The sequence below is a fragment of the Pseudopipra pipra genome, chromosome 3, assembly GCF_036250125.1.
Source record: "Pseudopipra pipra isolate bDixPip1 chromosome 3, bDixPip1.hap1, whole genome shotgun sequence".
In the NCBI taxonomy this organism is placed as follows: domain Eukaryota; kingdom Metazoa; phylum Chordata; class Aves; order Passeriformes; family Pipridae; genus Pseudopipra; species Pseudopipra pipra.
In genome coordinates, this window is record NC_087551.1 from 54,791,984 (window position 1) to 54,810,439 (window position 18,456).

The 18,456-nt window shown below is 42.4% G+C and overlaps 1 protein-coding gene across 6 annotated transcripts in view; it reads left to right on the forward strand.

Moving 5' to 3' along the window:
* TULP4 (TUB like protein 4) overlaps window positions 1–18,456 on the forward strand; it is a 155,911-nt gene that overhangs the window by 128,963 nt on the left and 8,492 nt on the right. For all 6 annotated transcript variants that reach the window (XM_064649241.1, XM_064649242.1, XM_064649243.1 and 3 more), the window contains 7 exons: window positions 3,726–3,950; window positions 6,186–6,420; window positions 6,907–7,051; window positions 8,281–8,425; window positions 9,578–9,671; window positions 11,078–11,221; window positions 14,757–17,338. In XM_064649241.1, the coding sequence (XP_064505311.1) occupies window positions 3,726–3,950; window positions 6,186–6,420; window positions 6,907–7,051; window positions 8,281–8,425; window positions 9,578–9,671; window positions 11,078–11,221; window positions 14,757–17,338 (3,570 nt within the window). The remainder of the gene's footprint in view (window positions 1–3,725; window positions 3,951–6,185; window positions 6,421–6,906; window positions 7,052–8,280; window positions 8,426–9,577; window positions 9,672–11,077; window positions 11,222–14,756; window positions 17,339–18,456) is intronic.

The following is an 18,456-nucleotide window of genomic DNA, read 5'->3' on the forward strand; positions in this document are numbered from 1 at the left end:
AGCGACCACAGAGCTTTGAGCAGGAATATCTATTCCTGCATGTTTTTCTAAGGGGAGCCAACATCCCAGCTGGGGTACAGATGTGAGTAGATGTTTCTGAGTTTCAAGCTGACTGAAAAAAATGGCAGAAGAGCTCCTTGTTGGACACTTGCCGAGATGTGTTTTCAGTCAATATTTCTCCTGATAAAGCATCTATTTTTTTTGTCTTTTTGCCAATTATTTCTAATACTTAATTGTGGTAGAGTGGAATCCTACCTATGTGTTCAAGTTCAAGGGGTTTTCCATGATTATTTTTCCTACATGTTTGTATTTAAACCCTGGAATTCATTCAGGTATTTACAGTTTGTGCTGAGATTTTTCAAAACCTGATGGGATTTTTATATGCAAAGTGGGATTAGAAATTCTCATGTTATATTTGTAGCTGCATTTCCTTGTTCCTAGCAGAAAAAAAACAACTATGCAAACATGGAAAAGAAAATTCTTCTGTGCTAGAGTCTGCTTGTTCACTTTGTAACAGGTGCAATTTGGGTACACTTTTGTCCTTTTTTTTGCTAAAACAGTGCAAATAAGTGGATGCTTTATGAGGAGCAATACTTTTGTGTTGGATGTTGGAGTTCAATTGTTTTCTCTCAGTAGAGGTTGAAAGGAAAGCTGTGGCCAGCTCATAACTGACTTGCTATAGTAATTGATTCATATCCCCTGTCCGTCAAGGGGAAGAGTGGGAAACATAGTTATTGAAAAATATTATTGGAGCAATACACTTAAAGGTCAAGTCAGCTCTGGCATTTGGGTGATCTTTTCTGTAACAACAGACTAATTTTCCCTGAATCTCCTCTTAAATCTTAGCCTTTAATCATAAAGGAAGTGTTACTGAATACTAGGCTTGAGGGGTACGAAGGGTCTGAGCATTTCATAGAAAAGGAAGGCAAAATGTGTCTGGTGAATCAGTAAGCAAAGACAAACCAGTGTGGTACAAGTGCTCTTTGATGAGATTGAAAATATTAAAACATACGAGCTGTGTGGGGATATGAACTGTACAAAGGGAAGAGTAGAAATGTCATTATTTACAAACAGTACTACACTTGTAGGTGTTGTATGTTTGTGTCTTTACTTAAACATGCACCCACTCACATATTGTTTGCATGAAAGTACAGAATGTAAAGGCATCATACATTCAGAAGTTTAGAAGGTGACTGAACTATGGTTGCCCTTTGGAAAACTGGTGAAGCCAGGCAGGAAGGCAATGTCTTTCAGCTTCTGACTTTCTGCTCTTCCTGAGCTCTATGGTGCTGTGTTGCTGGAGGTCCCACCCAGTGCTTCAAAGCTTCTGAAAAACCTTTTCCTTGAGACTGTGTTTAAGACTGCAAAGGTTCTCGCACTGGTACTATCTGCATCTCTGCTGTTCTCTGCATGCAGAGTAACCTGAGAAAAGAAGTGGTTTCATTTGACTCTTATTTGGATGAACAATGTGTATCACACAGTGGGTGTGATATATTGGGTTATAATAGCTGCAATACTCAACACTATGGTAGGGCTGTCTGGGTGTGCTGTATTGGATTATGATAGCTGGGATATCAGACTTCTCTTTTGGCATCAAAGTCTACACAATAAATAAACATTTGTGTACCAAGTCACATACTTGTTTGTTCCCTCACTATATTTATAGGTAAGCTAGGGAAGTAGTTGATGCAAGGTGAATAGAAGAATGACGTTTGGATCCCGTCGTAACAGACAGGTGAATAGTTCTGCCCCTGCTGGAATTTAGCCCTTGGGGAAAATCAAGGTCACTTCTACTAGTGCCATTCTCAGACTGTCATATAGTAGACATGGCTGGTACCTAACTTGTGTCGGTGCCTTTTCAATTGCATTTATTTTGCAAGCAGCTTGAACTGTCTCATTACTGCCAGACAGTATGAGGGCTGAGCCACACTCACAAATTATGAAAATACCAATCAGTAGGGGATACTTTATGTGATCTCTCCTTAAATTTAAGCCTGTATCCCACAGATTATGGTTATGACAAGCTATGTAGTAATTATTGGTGGTACACAAAGGGTTTCTCAATTCTTTTGAAGTTCTCCACTACAAAATGCCTTTAGCAATTACTGTGAAAATTACAAGGTTCACATGTTGCTACTTTCTATTTGCATATCAGTCAGCCTGAAGATTTGTGCCTTTGTGGAAGTGTGTGTGTGTGTGTGTGTGTGTGTGTGTGTGTGTGGTGTTGCCTAGATGTAATTAAAATGAAGCTTCTTCATTTCTCCCACTTTAAAACCAATATTTTCCTTGAAATCTGAGTCTAGGATAAGATGACGTAGTAGGGAAGATCTTTTCTGTGAAGTTTTTCATCAAATGCTTTATCTTGATGGTAGTGCTGTGCAGCTGCATTTTGCTTCATATCATTCATATCAAAACATATTTTCCCAGTTTCTCACCTTTAAGCATCTTGAATCTGTAACTGAAAGGAAAGCTTTTCCCCCAGACTAGATTAGTAACTTCTGGGCTGATGGTACCCAGATAGCAGGGTTACATATTGCTAATAGAGGAGTGGATAAAAGCTATTACTGGTGGTGCCTTGACCCTATCTTCTTGTTTGGTGCATCTGTTATGAAAAGATATTCCAAAGATACCCTGGCCTTTCAGTAAATACAGTTCATTATTTAGATGAAAAACATGTTTGCTTAAACTTTTGAGTGTCATAGATTGTGAAAATAAGGAAGCCCTTCACAGGAAGGAGTAAACCTTTTGTAGTTCGCTGATCGCAGCCTCTTATATAGAGTATTCTTCATGGAGTGAGAGTTTCATCTTTACTCCATGTTGTTTATTTGTAAAGAGATAGCAGATAGGGGATTGAAATACCACAGGATTTGTGCGTATATGCAAATACAGGTGCTTTGTAACTCAGAAAGCAAGAGATGACAGGTGGATGCAACTAACACTTATGAAGGGCAAAAGTAATGGTGATAGAGCTATAAGAGGTCCCAACAGACTGGTACTTTACATGAAAAAATGGGATTTAGGAGGAAAGTTCAGAGGGTTCCTTGCAAGCAGGGAATAATGTCTAAAACAGTAGTAATTTATTCTGCATTGTAACACCTAGTATCAGTTGCCCCTCACTCCTTCTAGTTTTACTGTCATGATTTAGACATTTCTGAGTGTAGAAAAGCAGAAGACAAAAGGCCGTTCTCTGTTTTGTTCCTAGTGCTCTTTCACAGTTCATTTCCTCTGGGAATAGTTCAAAAGAGACACCGTGCAGTGGAAAAGTCAGTGCAAGACAAGAAAGCTGATTGGATTTTCTCCACTCATTTTCTGTCTCTGGGCATATAATTTAACTTTTCGGTTGTAAAATGTGAGATGTTACCAGTGGATGAGGCTTGATTAGGTGACTGAAAAAATCATTTGAATAGGGCATCAAAAGATCCTGCTTTTTAACACTGTGTGACTTTAAAGTCACTTATCTAGGTACTGAATTTGGTAGATGATTTCTTGTGTGATGAAGCCTTCTGAGTAAAAAGCACTATATAAACATCAACTACTGTTATTGATGATTTCAGATGTTCCGGTTCTCCCTTTTTGTGGGCAGTAGCAGGCACTTTTAAGTTTCTGCAAGACTTAGGGTAATGTGATCGGTGCTGAATTCATGTGATCACTTGCTGTGCAGCTATCTTGGCATAGCATCTTTTAAGAAATTCTTTTAAAGTAGTATCCTTTTGCTCTTCATGCAGCGTCCCATCATCTCCATCTGTTGGGGTCACAGGGATTCACGCCTGCTGATGGCTTCCGGACCTGCATTGTATGTAGTCAGAGTCGAGCACAGGGTCTCCAGCCTGCAGCTGCTGTGCCAGCAGACCATAGCTAGCTGTCTGCGGGATGACAAGGACATCAGCAAACTCACCCTGCCCCCTCGGCTCTGCTCGTACCTCACCACTGCCTTTATACCAACAATCAAGGTAAAAGGAAAGAAATGTGTGTCTTGGGAGGAGGAGGAAAGGGTTACTAGATTTCTCCCCCATGGTGCTCCTAAGTGACGATGGCTAAATTATAAGATATTATTATAATTATCATTTTAGAAGCTTGATTAAGGGTCATTCCTGTCCTCTTCAAGAGCCCTGTGATGCATTTGGTGCCTATGAAAAATCTGAAAAGAAGGCTCACACACGCTGATCTGCATTATTCCATGGAGATGGCTTTTCCAAGTACATTGCAGGGGTAAAATATGCTGGTGACTCACAAAGACTTGTGAAGAAGCTCATGCTGATGATAATACTGTGTCATGGTTATAGGAGGGATTCACAGTGGTAAAACTGTTGCCTCCCTGCATGTCACAAGTGCTTATATTGCCAGGAAAATTAGACTTAAGACCTGGAGCTCCCAAGTATTTCTGCTAACAATGAGTTCTGCTTACCTTGCTGCTCCAACAGTGCTATGGAAAAATGAACCAGATATTACACCTTTTCCTGTACCACGAGCAGAACCGTCTGCACAACGTGTTTGTTTCATGGTTTTGCCCTCAGTAACATCTTTGGATTTCCAAACTTTTTATCACAGCCTATAATCCAGAGCATTAGCTGGTAAATGCTCAGCATTCAAACACACTTTTTTGTGATTTTTTGTGTACGCGCTACAGCATTCTCTTGAGCCAGCTTCAGGTCCTTGTCAAAACATTGCAGAGCTAGAATAACTAATTTGAAATCAATGGGGCTGGCCTAGCTTAAATGAGAACAAATTTTGCCTAAAAAATAATAATTCAGCATGATTCCATTTGGCTACTGCTAATCAGGGCAGTTTGTGCAACTGTAAAACATTTCACTTGTCAGAGAAGAATAAATACGTTGCTGTAACCATAAGACCTCCATCCCCAAAGATGCAGAGCATCTAAAAAACCAGTGGTCTTCACTTCCTTCTAGAATGCCTCCTTCTCTCCAGGATGCCTCTTTCCATGTTATTCCAGACCAGCCCTGCAGCTCTATAGAGCATCAGTGACGATTGCTTGGCTGTTAGGGAAGGCAGGGGAGGGGATGAAGACAGCAGTTGGCTGTAGCAAGGCTGGGAGCCATGGTGGGGCTCAGAGGGGCAGAGGCAGTACAGGGGCACATTGTTGCCAAAAACCCTTCTGTCACCTCCCAGAGGCAATGCTGGATGGGTAACAGTTGTGGGGCTGCGAGACTGAAGCTGAGAGGCTGAAGCAGGGTTTCCAGAAGCCTTTCTTGTGCTCTTTCTTGGGTGTTTCTGGAGCTTCCTCAGCACTTATTTATACTTTACCCTGGGCTCTCACCCAGCCACATGCTCAGCATACATTGTCAGCCATGCCTTCAGTGTTTGCAAAGGCACCCTCTTTCATGCGCACGTTCCTCTTCCCCCTCCAGTTTACAGACTACATTATAGGTCACTCCTCAGCCTATATCCATCTTGCAAGATGGATAAGAAAGCCTATTTTTCCCTACCTTTTTTTTTTTCTCATGCTTTCATTTCGAAAGAAACTGTCTTGACTTATACATATTAATAGTATTTGTGTCATACAGGCTATATTGTCCTACACAAAAGCAGTCCTACTGCTTTAGAACCAAGTTTTTCATGGATTAACACAGTGTGGCTGGCAAGCAGGGCAAAGTAACCCACCCTGAGCTATGTGCTTGTATTTCTCGACATTGCACACAAATAGGCCCTCAGCAAAGATGTGCTTGGAAGTGATATAAGAAGTACAAGCTTCTTCCAGAGCTGACAGCATTGTAGCATAGTGGCATTACATGTACTATTACTAACCCGCAGTGGGAATCTGAGTGGCCAGGTACACTTGGAGGGCCTACAGGAGACAAGATACTCTGATATTTGACTTGACCACATTACCCAAGTTCAAAAAGACGTCTATGATACAAGCCAAAACTTGAAGACAGGTTTATTTTCTAATTCAGTCCTCTGACCACGGGTTCAACAATCCTTTTTGATGTAACTAGTTGTAGTTTTCTGTGTACAACTGCTTTTGACCCAACCAAATAATACACAGACACTGTCTTTCTTGCATGTGGGTCCTGCATAACTCACAGAGTAACCTGTACTAATCTTCACCTACCAAATTAGAGCTGGGATCAAATTCAGTTAGTTTTGTTGAGATTAAGTTACCATAGGAAAAAAAGCAACCAATAACCTATAGGAAACTTTCTCTTTCCTTCCTTCATTTAATTAAGCCTCCTATCCCAGACCCAAACAATATGAGAGACTTTGTCAGCTACCCAACAGCTGGTAATGAACGGCTTCACTGCACAATGAAGCGGACAGAAGATGACCCAGAAGTTGGTGGTCCATGTTATACCCTGTACTTGGAATACCTTGGGGGACTGGTGCCTATCCTGAAAGGACGTCGTATCAGCAAGTTGCGGCCAGAGTTTGTCATCATGGATCCTAAAACAGATGGAAAAGCAGGTAGAATTGAGTTGTTGTTCTGTATAAAAAATGATTTAGAAATGCTTTTGATATTAAATCCTCAAGAGTTTAAAAATATATATATATATGCAACATAAATGGTGGCGTCTGATATTTTTTATGTGAAAAAACCTTTAGCATGACCTAGACTCAAGCCTCTGCAATTATACCATGCTGCCTTTTGTTTTACAATAGAGAACTACTTGTAATGGAAAATAGACTGCTAATTAGAAGAAAATATTTTTTAGTCTGAATTTTGAAGTCAGGTGAATGCTATTCACCTCTCTGAATCATGTTTACTTGAGTTCAAAATATTGCAAATTTGGAGTTTATACTAGGCAGGGTGCAGAATGTTTACTTTTTCTCTGCCTAGTTTTATTTCAATTACTGCTTGTGAATTGGGTTTATGCTTCTGGTCACTGAGAGTTGTAATTTATACCAGTTTTCTGAAGTAGCACTTAAATTTTCTGGGGCCTGTCTTGATAGATGAAATCTATGGAAACAGCTTGATTTCCACTGTGATTGACAGCTGCAACTGCTCTGACTCCAGCGATATCGAACTCAGCGATGACTGGGCAGCAAAGAAATCTCCAAAAATCAGTCGAGCTAGCAAATCACCTAAACTCCCCAGGTGATAATTTCTTGGATATTTCTTCTTCCCCATGGGTTCGTTCTATCTTTGTCTCTTTCCCCCTTTCTCTCTATCTCTCTATCTCTTGACCCCTTGTAAAATTAAAAGCGGACTCCTTTGGGTAGATGAGAATCATAGGATTGGGGTCTTCTTCAGTGTGCAGTCATGGGATGATGTCAGAGATTGGTGTAGAGTTGGACTTTGTGGAAGATTCTGGGGCAAAATGTAATGGGAAACAATAGGACACCACTTCTCCCTAGGCCTCAAAGAAAGATTTTATGAACTCTCTCACCTCTGCCTTTGCCACATATGAACTCTTTCCACTGTGGAATATATTTGCCCTTCAAACAGACTGTGTTTTTACCCCCTCAGTGCTTAGAGTCCCTGATCTAGTTAAAACCTTTATTTCCTCAGAGATATTTTCAGTCATATGTCTTTGCATAGGTGGCATAGATCCTGACAAGTGGCACTGATGCTGTGGTGGCCTTTCAAGGGAGCCTTAACAAACAGACCCTCCTAAACACAGTGTTGACAAGGTTCTGTAACAATATGCAAACCGAGCTTCCAAGCTATTAATTTGTCCAGTTGTTTTCCTGACAGCTCTTCATTATATTCATTATGTGCATAGATAGAATCCCCAAACCTGCACGGAGCCTTACTGATGTCTGTGGTGTTTCTCATAGGCACTGACCTCTATATGCCAGCTTCATGTTACAGAATTAAGGCCCTGATGCCTTCTAGCTGCAGGTGACACTTTTTCAAAGACTGTATTATGAGCTTGCCCTGGTATGAGGGAGAGCAAATGCATCCTTTTATGTGTGAACACAATGTGTGAAATACCAAAGTTTTAGTTTGGCAAAAGAACTAAACTTGACAAAAGAACCATCAATTCCTGAGCCTAAACCTGAATGGGCTCAGGAAAAACAACTATCTTGCACCCTTGGTTTTCTAAGAGCATACTTTTGAAATGCAACTTCTGTTTGTTACTTTTTCTACGACTGAGCTCTTTCAGGTGGCTGAACTCATATTCTTGACCCCCTTTGCATAGTGGGAGATATGACAGGTCTTCCGTATGTTTTATTTTAACCCATAATTCTCTGTCCTGTAGACTATTAGCCACTTAGAGAACACCACACCAGTTGTCTTCATTACATCTTTACTCTCAAAGACATGAATTTTGTGCGTTTTTCCGTGCCCACCGATGATTCTAATTATTGCTTTATCTGCAGAATCAATATAGAAGCTCGCAAATCTCCAAAGATGTCCCGAGCTGCGCAGGAGATATCAAGATCACCAAGGTTACCAATAAGGAAACCCTCTATTGGTTCACCAAGCCTGACCCGAAGAGAGTTTCCTTTAGAAGATATTACCCAGGTATTGTACCTATTGTTACCATACCTGATTCAAATGGATTTTCTTCACGAGGCAGCAAGTTGTGATAGAGATCCAATGTTCACCAATAAAAAAATTTCATCTAATTACAGTAACTAGAAGGAACAACTAGAAAATTGCATCTTCCAGTTAAATATTACTGTTCAGAAGTGTCAGTGGAGTATCAGGTGTTATTTGAGAAATCCCATCACCACTAATTTTTGTCACTGCAAATCCATGTGAGAAGTTTTATTCCAAGTGATATTGTTGGCTTTGTAAAAATGTGAAAATGCTTCATTGGTTTCTCAGAGCTGTCTTAATACCACCGTAATTCTCTGCTTTGCTAGGGATTGCTGAGATAAGGAAATGTTTGCTTCAGAGTTCTCTGCTTCAGTGTTCTCTGTTTCATAATTACATGGAACAGTCTTAACTGGAAGGCAGGCAAGGATTTAGCACTTTGTACTCTTTGTGGTGTTCATGTCCTCAGGGTAAATGAAACTTAGCAGGCTGTAGAACTATCTGGGTTACATATTTGATTAATAACAGCCTGCATTCTTTTAGTTTGGTTTGGTTTGCTTTGGTTTTTTTCTGCTCTCTTGTTTCACTTTTTCCTTTTTATGAAAAATTCTAGATAGTTACACAGAGATAGGACCAAAAGTCCCTTGAATAGGGCAGGAGACCCGAGGCTTAGATCCTGCTCTTAATATTGACAGCATAACTCCTGGCCTTTGAGAAAAATTTCTTGGTCTTTCAGACCCATAATATATTCACCATGGCAGCAATGGTTTGGAAAGTTGCTTTAGGAGCTCCAGGGAAAAATATGTTTTCTGTTATGAGTAATTAATTTGTGCCTTATTGTTTTGTAAAGTGACTCAAGCATAGAACAAACGGACAGGGTGTATTACTTTCTGAAATACAGAACAGCCATGCTCTTGCTGTACAGAAAAGCAAGCATTTGAAAACAGACCTACTCTCACTGAGCAGACATTGTGTTGTTCAGTTGCTACAAAGGCACATTAGGCTGTTTCAATACAACAAAAACAAGAGAAGCTGAAATTGCATTATTACGTGCAATAGCTTGATTGCTCTGCAGTTCTTTCTTAGAGTTTGATACAGATTTTATCAGGTAAAAATGATCTTGTTTTTGCTTTGCAGCACAACTACCTTGCTCAGGTCACATCTAATATCTGGGGAACCAAATTTAAAATTGTGGGTTTGGCTGCTTTCCTACCAACTAACCTTGGTGCAGGTAAAAGTGAACTCTGTTGATTTTTTTACATGTCAAATTCTTTCTAACAAACAACAAACTTATGCCATGACATTCTTTTTAAGTGATCAAAAGACTTCTTTAACAAAGCACTTATTTTCTGTGGACAATAGGAATTAGATTTTATGAAATTCACTGTAACTAAAGGAGATCAAAATCTATAAATACAATAATGACATGATCAATAAAATGCTAAAAGTCTCACTTGTAATAAACTGATTAATTAACATTCAAGCCCGGACCTTTATTTTTACAGTTTATTTGAACAAAAACCACACAAATAAAAAAAAGTTTTTGCAAGAGGAGTATAACAATCATGGGTATTAAGTTACTGTAATAGAAATATTTTTAATAGTCAGATTTTTGTAGTAATTTAGCTAGAAATTATGCAAAAATAATGTTAAAAAACCTCTTACAGCATCATGCTCAAGATTCTTCAGGTCAGTACATAGCCTTATTGTAGGGTTCTCCTGCTGGAGCATGAGTAGGTTCACCTGCTGGAGCATCAGTAATCTGGTAGCCTTCATTAAAGTAGCAGTTGTCTAGACTATCAACCTTGTTTTGGGTAGGCCAGTCCTACCCAGATAGTTCTGTTGGAAGGAAGAAGTCTGAGAAAAGAGCAGGGTACCACCTAGTTGAACTGAGCTCTGAACTGAAATATTAATGCAAGTATAGCAGTTTAATGAGCTCTTTGGAAAACTTACATTTTCCTGTGTTGTATTATATAGTTAGATCAGGAGTACATCATGATTCCCTGGATGCAGAATTAGATAGATGCTTTTTGTGGCTATGTTGACTGCTATCAGTAGTAGAATGACCAAAAGTCATTCTAATTCTCTCATTGCCAGTGAGAGATAGGTAGGGAAGGATGTAAGTGTAGTGTAAGTGTATATTGATACTTTCTTCAAATGTTCTCGCAGTCTCCAATGTTTGGGTCCCAGGGACTTCCTGAGCCATGAGGGGTTTCTTTGTATGTAGTAATCTTCAAAAGATTTCCTTCCTGAAAACTTTCCAGTTTTACGCTAAAGTCATGTAAGTCAGTAGCATCCTGTGGTGAAGAGTTCCAAAAGTAGAATGGAAAAAGTATTTTCCTTCCATAAAAATAGATGTGAGTAAAAGATGAAGTAATTCATTATTTCTATGTATTATTTAACTACAGAGATGCTGCTTCCATTTAAAGAGAAATAGCTGAAAGTTACAATCTCTTTTATCCCATTTATGCAAAGTGTTACGTAGTAATTTGACAAATAATGGTTCACACATGCACATGTATATAGTAAATAATAATATTCACAGCCCTTCTGTCTGCTTTGAATTGATTCTTTCTTAGGTTTAGATGCTCTTTGTGTAACAGATTTTTTTTATTTCTTGTTATACTCTTTCTCTAGTAATATATAAAACCAGTTTGCTGCATCTGCAGCCCAGGCAAATGACAATATATCTCCCAGAAGTGCGGAAGATTTCAATGGACTACATTAACATGCCTGTCTTTAATCCAAATGTGTTCAGCGAAGATGAAGATGATTTACCAGGTAAGGAAGAGCTGGAGGTCTGCCATGTTATGGGTTAAGCTAGATGAAGGACAGGTCATTTGTGTTATGGTCCCCTGTGGTAAACACACAAATCAAAATCCCTTAGTCTGATGGGATCCTGTAAAACCAAATTAGAATAAGGCTAATATATATTATAGGCATTATTTTCTGATACATGTGGAAAATATAATCCATGTAGAGCTGCTAAGTTTCAGGTTCACTGGAAAAGTAGTCATCTGCTGATTCATCTTTGTTAAGAATTCTCTGTAAACTGAAGCCTTGCATTCTGCATCTTGATAGGACAGAATTGTAATGTGTTGGAAGCCCAATCAGATGGTTCTTGAGTCTTGATGGCATCAAAGCACAGCCTGCTGATGAGCTTGGGTTGGGGGACAGGTTCCCATAATACTTAGCCACCCTTTGAGAAGTGATAAATGCCCATTTGGACTTTTATCAATATTAAGAGGCTAAAATAGTGAAGTAGTTGATCAACAAGTGGGATCAGGAAGAACTTTTCATTTCACTGAGATGTAAAGTAGCAGAAGATTCAAGCAGTGTAGTTGATGTGATGTGGCAGGTAAAAGGACTGGAAGAATTCAGGACCTCCTCCGATCAAAAAAATCATCATGCTGGTAACACTAAAAAATAATAGACAAGAAGATAAATTAATACATTTTCAGAATTTTCATATCAGTGAGGGATTCCTTTTGCCAAATCACAGGTGTTTGGAACTACAGAAGTGGCCATCATGCCAGTACCCTTTGAGAAGGAAGGAGTGTGAGCACTGCAGAGCAATTGAAGTTGTCTTTACTGTGCTAGAGTCTATTGAAATAAATGGAAATGCTCCCATTATTTCAGACCAGGGTTTCAACTACTGAAAGCACCTAAACTTGTGTCCGACCCAAGCATCAGAGTAGTCTTCTGGACTGCTAAAGAAATACTTGTATGTTTAAAATGAAGCCCATTTTTTCACCGTTTGGGAGACTTGGCTTGCCTCATTTCTGTCAACATGATATTCACCTGTAGGTTCTGAAGAAATAATAGAGACATTGATGATTGTATATATTCTATTAATAGGAAGCACTCAACATTCTCTATTACGAAACATGGTCCAAGCTGACAGAAAGTAATATAAAAACTAAATAGAAAAGAAAATATTTAATATAAAGTTTTCGCGTGTCTTCCTGAAGATTGAATGGGATCTGCAATATAAATTCCTTTTATCTTATTGAAGAGATGAAACGGTAGTCAGAATTGCAGATACACCACATACAGAGAGAAAATTGTTAGAGAGTTTTGTTACAATTCTTTGAGAAGCCTAGTAAAAGAATCATACTACCCTGCCTTTCATAATAGCTTTCCTTTTCTTGTCCACTTTTTCCTTTCTAGTTTCTTCTGAAAATTCATTTCTGACTTAGCAAATGGTGGCTACTTAAATAATCAAAAATATTTCTGGGTACATCTTTTCTTAAAGTCTACATATGAAGGAAAAATATTGCGGTGTAAATAATGATTACATGGCAGATTAAAAAAAACATAGTAGAAAGCTGCTTTTGGGCAGTGGAATGTTCATAGTGAGGTACCCTTGGGACATATGTTTCTTAATGTAGTCAGTAAAGATTTGGAAAGACAAATGCACAGTGAATTGATTTAACTTACAAAGTATGCAAACAAATCAATTAAAAACCATTGGATAAATGAAGAAAACATTGGATTTAAACACTTTGGAATATTAAGCAGCACCAAAACAAATGAGATTTTGTTTGATAAAGCACTTAATACCCATGACAGCAACATTCGTGATTGCTTAAGCCAACCTAACAATTAAACCTCAAGCTCTGGCAGCTAAATTGCTAAACTGCAATTTCAGGATGAAAGCACGGCCTGCTGGCCAAGCACAGAACCACACTGCCTTAGGGTCATTTAAGTTTAGCTGTCCATCTTCTTCTAAAGGAACGAGCAGAACTACCATAAATATTTGCCAGCATAGCCACAGTCCTGTCTGTACACCTACCACATTCATCTCTGATGCTGATAAAAGCATAATGCTATTGAAAATGTATTACAGGGCATAGGTAGACGACTAGAATTTTAATTAGAATTTAATTAGGAACTAGGCAGCATGGAGGAGTCCTGACTAATGGATCTCTTGCCTGATCTGGTCTTGCAAATCTGAGGTCTCCACAGAATTTGGCACACTTAAAGGATCCTGGATATGACTTTAGGATCCTTTATCTCCTTTATATCCTTTATCTTTATCTTTATCTTTTCCTTCCACAAACTTGCTGGTACACACCACTTATAATTTTCTGTGTGATTTTTTACAGGAAGATTAATGAAAGATAAAGAGCTTGCAATATTCTTGGGAGTTCTAATATAGTTTTTACTGCTTCCCCTCATTATTCTATTGTGTTCCTTCTTATCTTGACTTCTGCACCTGTACTTGGGTCCAGTGTCCTCATTTCCCTGCTTCAGCTTTTCAGTGGTAGTTCCTGTTGGAAACACTCTCACCACTTTTTGCAAAAGGATTGCAAACAATTGAGCATGCTCAATGCTTCTGTTTAAAATCATGGGAGTTGCTTCTTGCCACACTGCCCCTTTTTCGCCACCACCACATGTGGGAAATTTTTCCTATGTGCATTTGCTTCTTTTCACATTTCGAATTGCAGCATGCCCAAGCATTGATGCTGAAGTCACTCTGACTACAATGCCCACTGTTGAATCTTTTTGGCTTCCCATCTGTTTCTTCACATCTTCCCCTTACATTTTCCATCTGGCCTCCCACTTATTTCCTCACATCTTTTCGTTACCAATCTTCTTTTAAAAACTTTTATAAGTTTTGTCCACATTTCATTCCATCATATTCCTTTCTCTCTCGGTTTCCACTTCCTTGGTTTTGTGTTACGGGTTGGTTTGTTACACACTGGACTCATGAGATTATAGTACTTCCCTTTTCCCAACTGCTGTCTGTATTCTCCAGTTTTGAATTGAATCTAGGAACATTATACAATATACTATACAGTGCCTGCAGTGCAGGTCTTCAACTTTTTTTTCTTACCCTCCACTTCTTTTTTTCGTTTGCTGAAAACTAGTGAGTCCTGATTTAGCAAAACTTTTATTGATTTGAGTAGAAGTAGTTAAAACCAGATGAGTGAGTGGTAATTCAGACCATGAAAGTCCATGGGGATCGTAGTGTAGCCTGAAAGCAAGCTCAGAACTTTACCTCTGAAGCGTCACTCCCAAAAAGTGGCTTTAAAGTTGATCAGCAGCTGTTACAAGTAGCTCTTGTGCAATGGGAGTCAGGGGAGATGGGCTGGCTTACATGTTCAAACTGAAGTCTGATCCATTGGTTTTGGGAACCAATAGCACTGAATCCAGATATAGCAGAGTGCTTAAGCAAGTACACAAAGTTTAAAAAGTCCCTTCATGACTGGGGCTGCCCCACAGCAAAGACCTTGCCATCACATGGGAGGGATTCCTGGGATGGGGAGAGGAGGCCAAGACAGCGGGTGACACGCTTTGTTGTTCTTTGCAGTGCCCGGTGCCCCTGGCGCCCCCGCCAGCAGCCCGCCGTGCACCGTCAACATCCCCATCGCCCCCATCCACAGCTCCGCACAGGCCATGTCGCCTACACAGAGTATAGGCCTGGTCCAGTCGCTGCTGGCCAACCAGAACGTGCAGCTGGATGTGCTGGCAAACCCACCGGCGGAAGCGGGGGGTGAAGGGACGGGACCCTTCCCGGGAGCGCCAGGCCGCTTTCCCGGCCCAGGGGCAGGGGCGCTGGCTGTGGGGGAGCTGGGCCGCCCGGCCCCACCACCACCTCCCCTGGCCCCGCCGCCCCCCGCACCCCCCGCCATCGCCCTGACTGAACTGCGGGACCACAGTGACCGGGAGCATGAGCCCCCACCCAAGGCCAAGGCCCCACGGCCAGGGCCACAGCTGGTAGAAGGGGACGCCGTCATCTTTGGGGCCACTCAGGAGCTGCAGCTGAACAAGATGAACCCGCCCCCACCCTACCCCGGCACCATCCCTGCCCCGCCAACTCTTCCGCCCCCGCCTGGCCCCCCACAGCCACCCCTTGATCTCTGCCTCAAAAAGGGGGAGTTCTCACTCTACCCGGCGGGGCACTACCAGACACCCCTGGGGTATGAGCGGATAACAACTTTCGACAGCAGTGGAAACGTGGAAGAGGTGTGCCGGCCTCGCACCAGGATGCTCTGTGCCCAGAGCACCTACACCCTGCCGGGTCCCGGCAGCTCCGCCACCTTGCGCATCACAGCTGCTGAGAAGAAGATGCAGCAGCCCTGTGCCAGCGCCACGCTGAACCGGCTCACGGTCCCCCGTTACTCCATCCCAACCGGGGACCCGCCGCCCTACCCTGACATTGCCAGCCAGCTGTCCCAGGGCAGAAGCATGGCACAGAGGCTGGACAACACTATCATTCATGCTACTCTGCGGAGGAACAGCAGAGAGGCAGCCCTGAAAATGGCTCAGCTGATGGATGGTCAGAGAGCCACCTTGCAACTTCCCCCAAAACCCAAGAGCAGCATTGTGACGGCACAGTACCAGCAGAGAGTACCCACCGCCTTGTACACCTGCAGCCAGTGCAGCAGTGGTGGCGCTGGCAGCAGCAATGCAAGTGCTGGTGGTGCGGGCAACATCCCTAGTGCCAGTGCTAGTAGCAGCACTTCCAGTATTGGTGGCGTGAGACCTGATTTGAGCACAGGGAGTGGCTCCCAGCACAGCTCTGTGATTGCTCACTCTGTCAGTACTTCACCTCTGGCCTCCCAGTCCTCCTACAGCTTGCTGAGCCCACCTGACAATTCCCGTGACCGAGCAGATTATATCAACTCCGCCTTCACAGAGGATGAGGCCCTTTCTCAGCACTGCCCAGTGGAGAAATCAATACGGCACGCGCCTGTGTCCTTGACAGAGGCTACCCTTGCTGTAAAACGGCCACCACCATACCAGTGGGACCCTATGGTGAGTGAAGAGATATGGGTTCCTCAGGAAAGGACATCTCAGAGCTCAGTGCCCAATCCTCTAAAACCTGCTCCGCTCATCATTGGTCAAGCTCAACATCTGGATATGTCTCGAGTGCCATTCGTTTCCCCCAAATCTCCAACCAGTCCCACTGCCACCTTCCAGACAAGTTACGGGGTTGGAGTACCTTACCCAGGAAGCTACAGTGCCCCTCCTCTTCAGGGAATGCAGGCCCCCTGCTCCCCCAAAGAAGCTCTGGCCCCAACACAGTTTGCACAGCAGGAGCCCACAGTTGTCCTTCAGCCAGGTTATCCATCCAACCTCTCCTATTGCCCTTTGCCACCCATGTACCCGGGAAGTAGCACTTGCTCTAGTTTACAGCTGCCACCGATCGCCTTGCACCCATGGAGTTCCTATAGCGCCTGCCCACCCGTACAGAACCCCCCGGGCACCCTGCCCCCCAAGCCGCTCCTTGTGGTGGAGAAGCCAGTGATGTCTCCCCCACCAGCAGAGCTGCAGGGCCACGTGGGCACAGAGGTGATGGTGGAGACAGCAGACACTTTCCAGGAGGTGCTCTCCTTGACAGAAAGCCCTGTTCCTCAAAGGACAGACAAATTTGGCAAGAAGAGCCGGAAGCGCCTGGACAGTCGAGCTGAGGAAGGAAACATGCAGGCTATCACCGAGGGCAAGGTCAAAAAGGAGGCAAGGACACTGACTGACTTCAATTCACTAATATCCAGCCCTCGGCTGGGGAGGGAGAAGAAGAAGGTCAAGAGCCAGAAAGATCAGCTGAAGTCCAAGAAACTAAACAAGACGAATGAGTTTCAGGACAGTTCGGAGAGTGAGCCAGAGCTTTTTATCAGTGGAGATGAACTGATGAACCAGAGCCAGGGCAGCAAAAAGGGTTGGAAAACCAAAAGGAGTTTGAGAACAGCCAGTGAGCTGGATGAATTCAAGTGCCGGAAGGCCAGTGAGAAGGAGGATGGGAGACTGGGAAGCCAGGGCTTTGTGTACGTGATGGCCAACAAGCAGCCACTGTGGAATGAGGCGACGCAAGTCTACCAGCTGGACTTTGGAGGGCGGGTGACCCAGGAGTCGGCAAAAAACTTTCAGATTGAGCTGGAAGGACGACAGGTAGGAAGGGGTGGTGCACATGTGTTGGAATGGGGGCTAGGGTGTGGGAAAGCCATGCTAGGAATAAGCTCTGTCTCTCATGCTGCCGAATGCCTCCTGCTTGATTTAGCTGCTCTGTGAGAAAAAGCTTTGCCATGTGGTTGATAAAAAACAGCTGTCAAAGGTCTAGATTCAGCATGACGGGTGAAGTTCAATTGTGAAGTAAATATACAAAATATGTTCAGTCTTACTGCAGTCAGACATGGGAATAAGGGCCAACTTTAGTCTCACTGGCTTTCACTACTGAAAGTGTTGTAATAAACACAACAGATCTCTGCAACAGTAGCTGCATTTGCCATCATTGATGGTTGTGGATGGCAGCTAGTTAGTGAACACTGCTCCCTTCTTGCCCTGCTCACAAAGGTTAGCCAGTCAGTAGATAGCTAAGGAAGAGACAATGGACAGTCACTTTGGTTCTCTCCATGCCAAAATTTCCCCTTGTGGGTTACCAGGCCCCTGGGGCTGGTTCTTAATGCTAGAGGAGGGAGGCGCTGACCCTCCCGAGAACAAAGTGCTTGTGGGCCACTTTTGAACCACCCATGGGTAGAAGGGTCGACAGGTAGTTCAAAAAATCAAAACATTTAATGTGGCCCAAGTGGGATGGTACACCAGCCTATTAAGTGGTGCCAATCAGCAGGACACTGGACTGAGATTTAGGAGTCTCATATTTAGTTCCTTGTCCAGCTGTAAGTCACTTTTGGTTCATTAAAGAGATCAAGGTTCTCAATTTCCTCTGATTTAACTTGGGAGTTAGATGTCTTAAATATCCAACATGCGTGACCAGTGGTAGTCTTTTGGTTTTGCTTGTCTGTAACAAAAGCTCAAAGGCAGTGATCAGAGCCATTTATACCACTTTCTTCTTCAGTTAAATGACTATGGATACATGCCCATGGGCAGCTGTGCAAAATCACCCAACCACGGGTTTTGTTGGTGGTGAGGGAACAGAGCCTGACTTGACTTGCACAGACAGTCTCCATTATAGCTCAAGGAGCTTCACTGTTGAGCAAATACAGTCTGGGCTTCTGATGAAGTGAATGAAAAAGCAGTAATAATAGGCCAAACTTCAGATATTCCCTGCA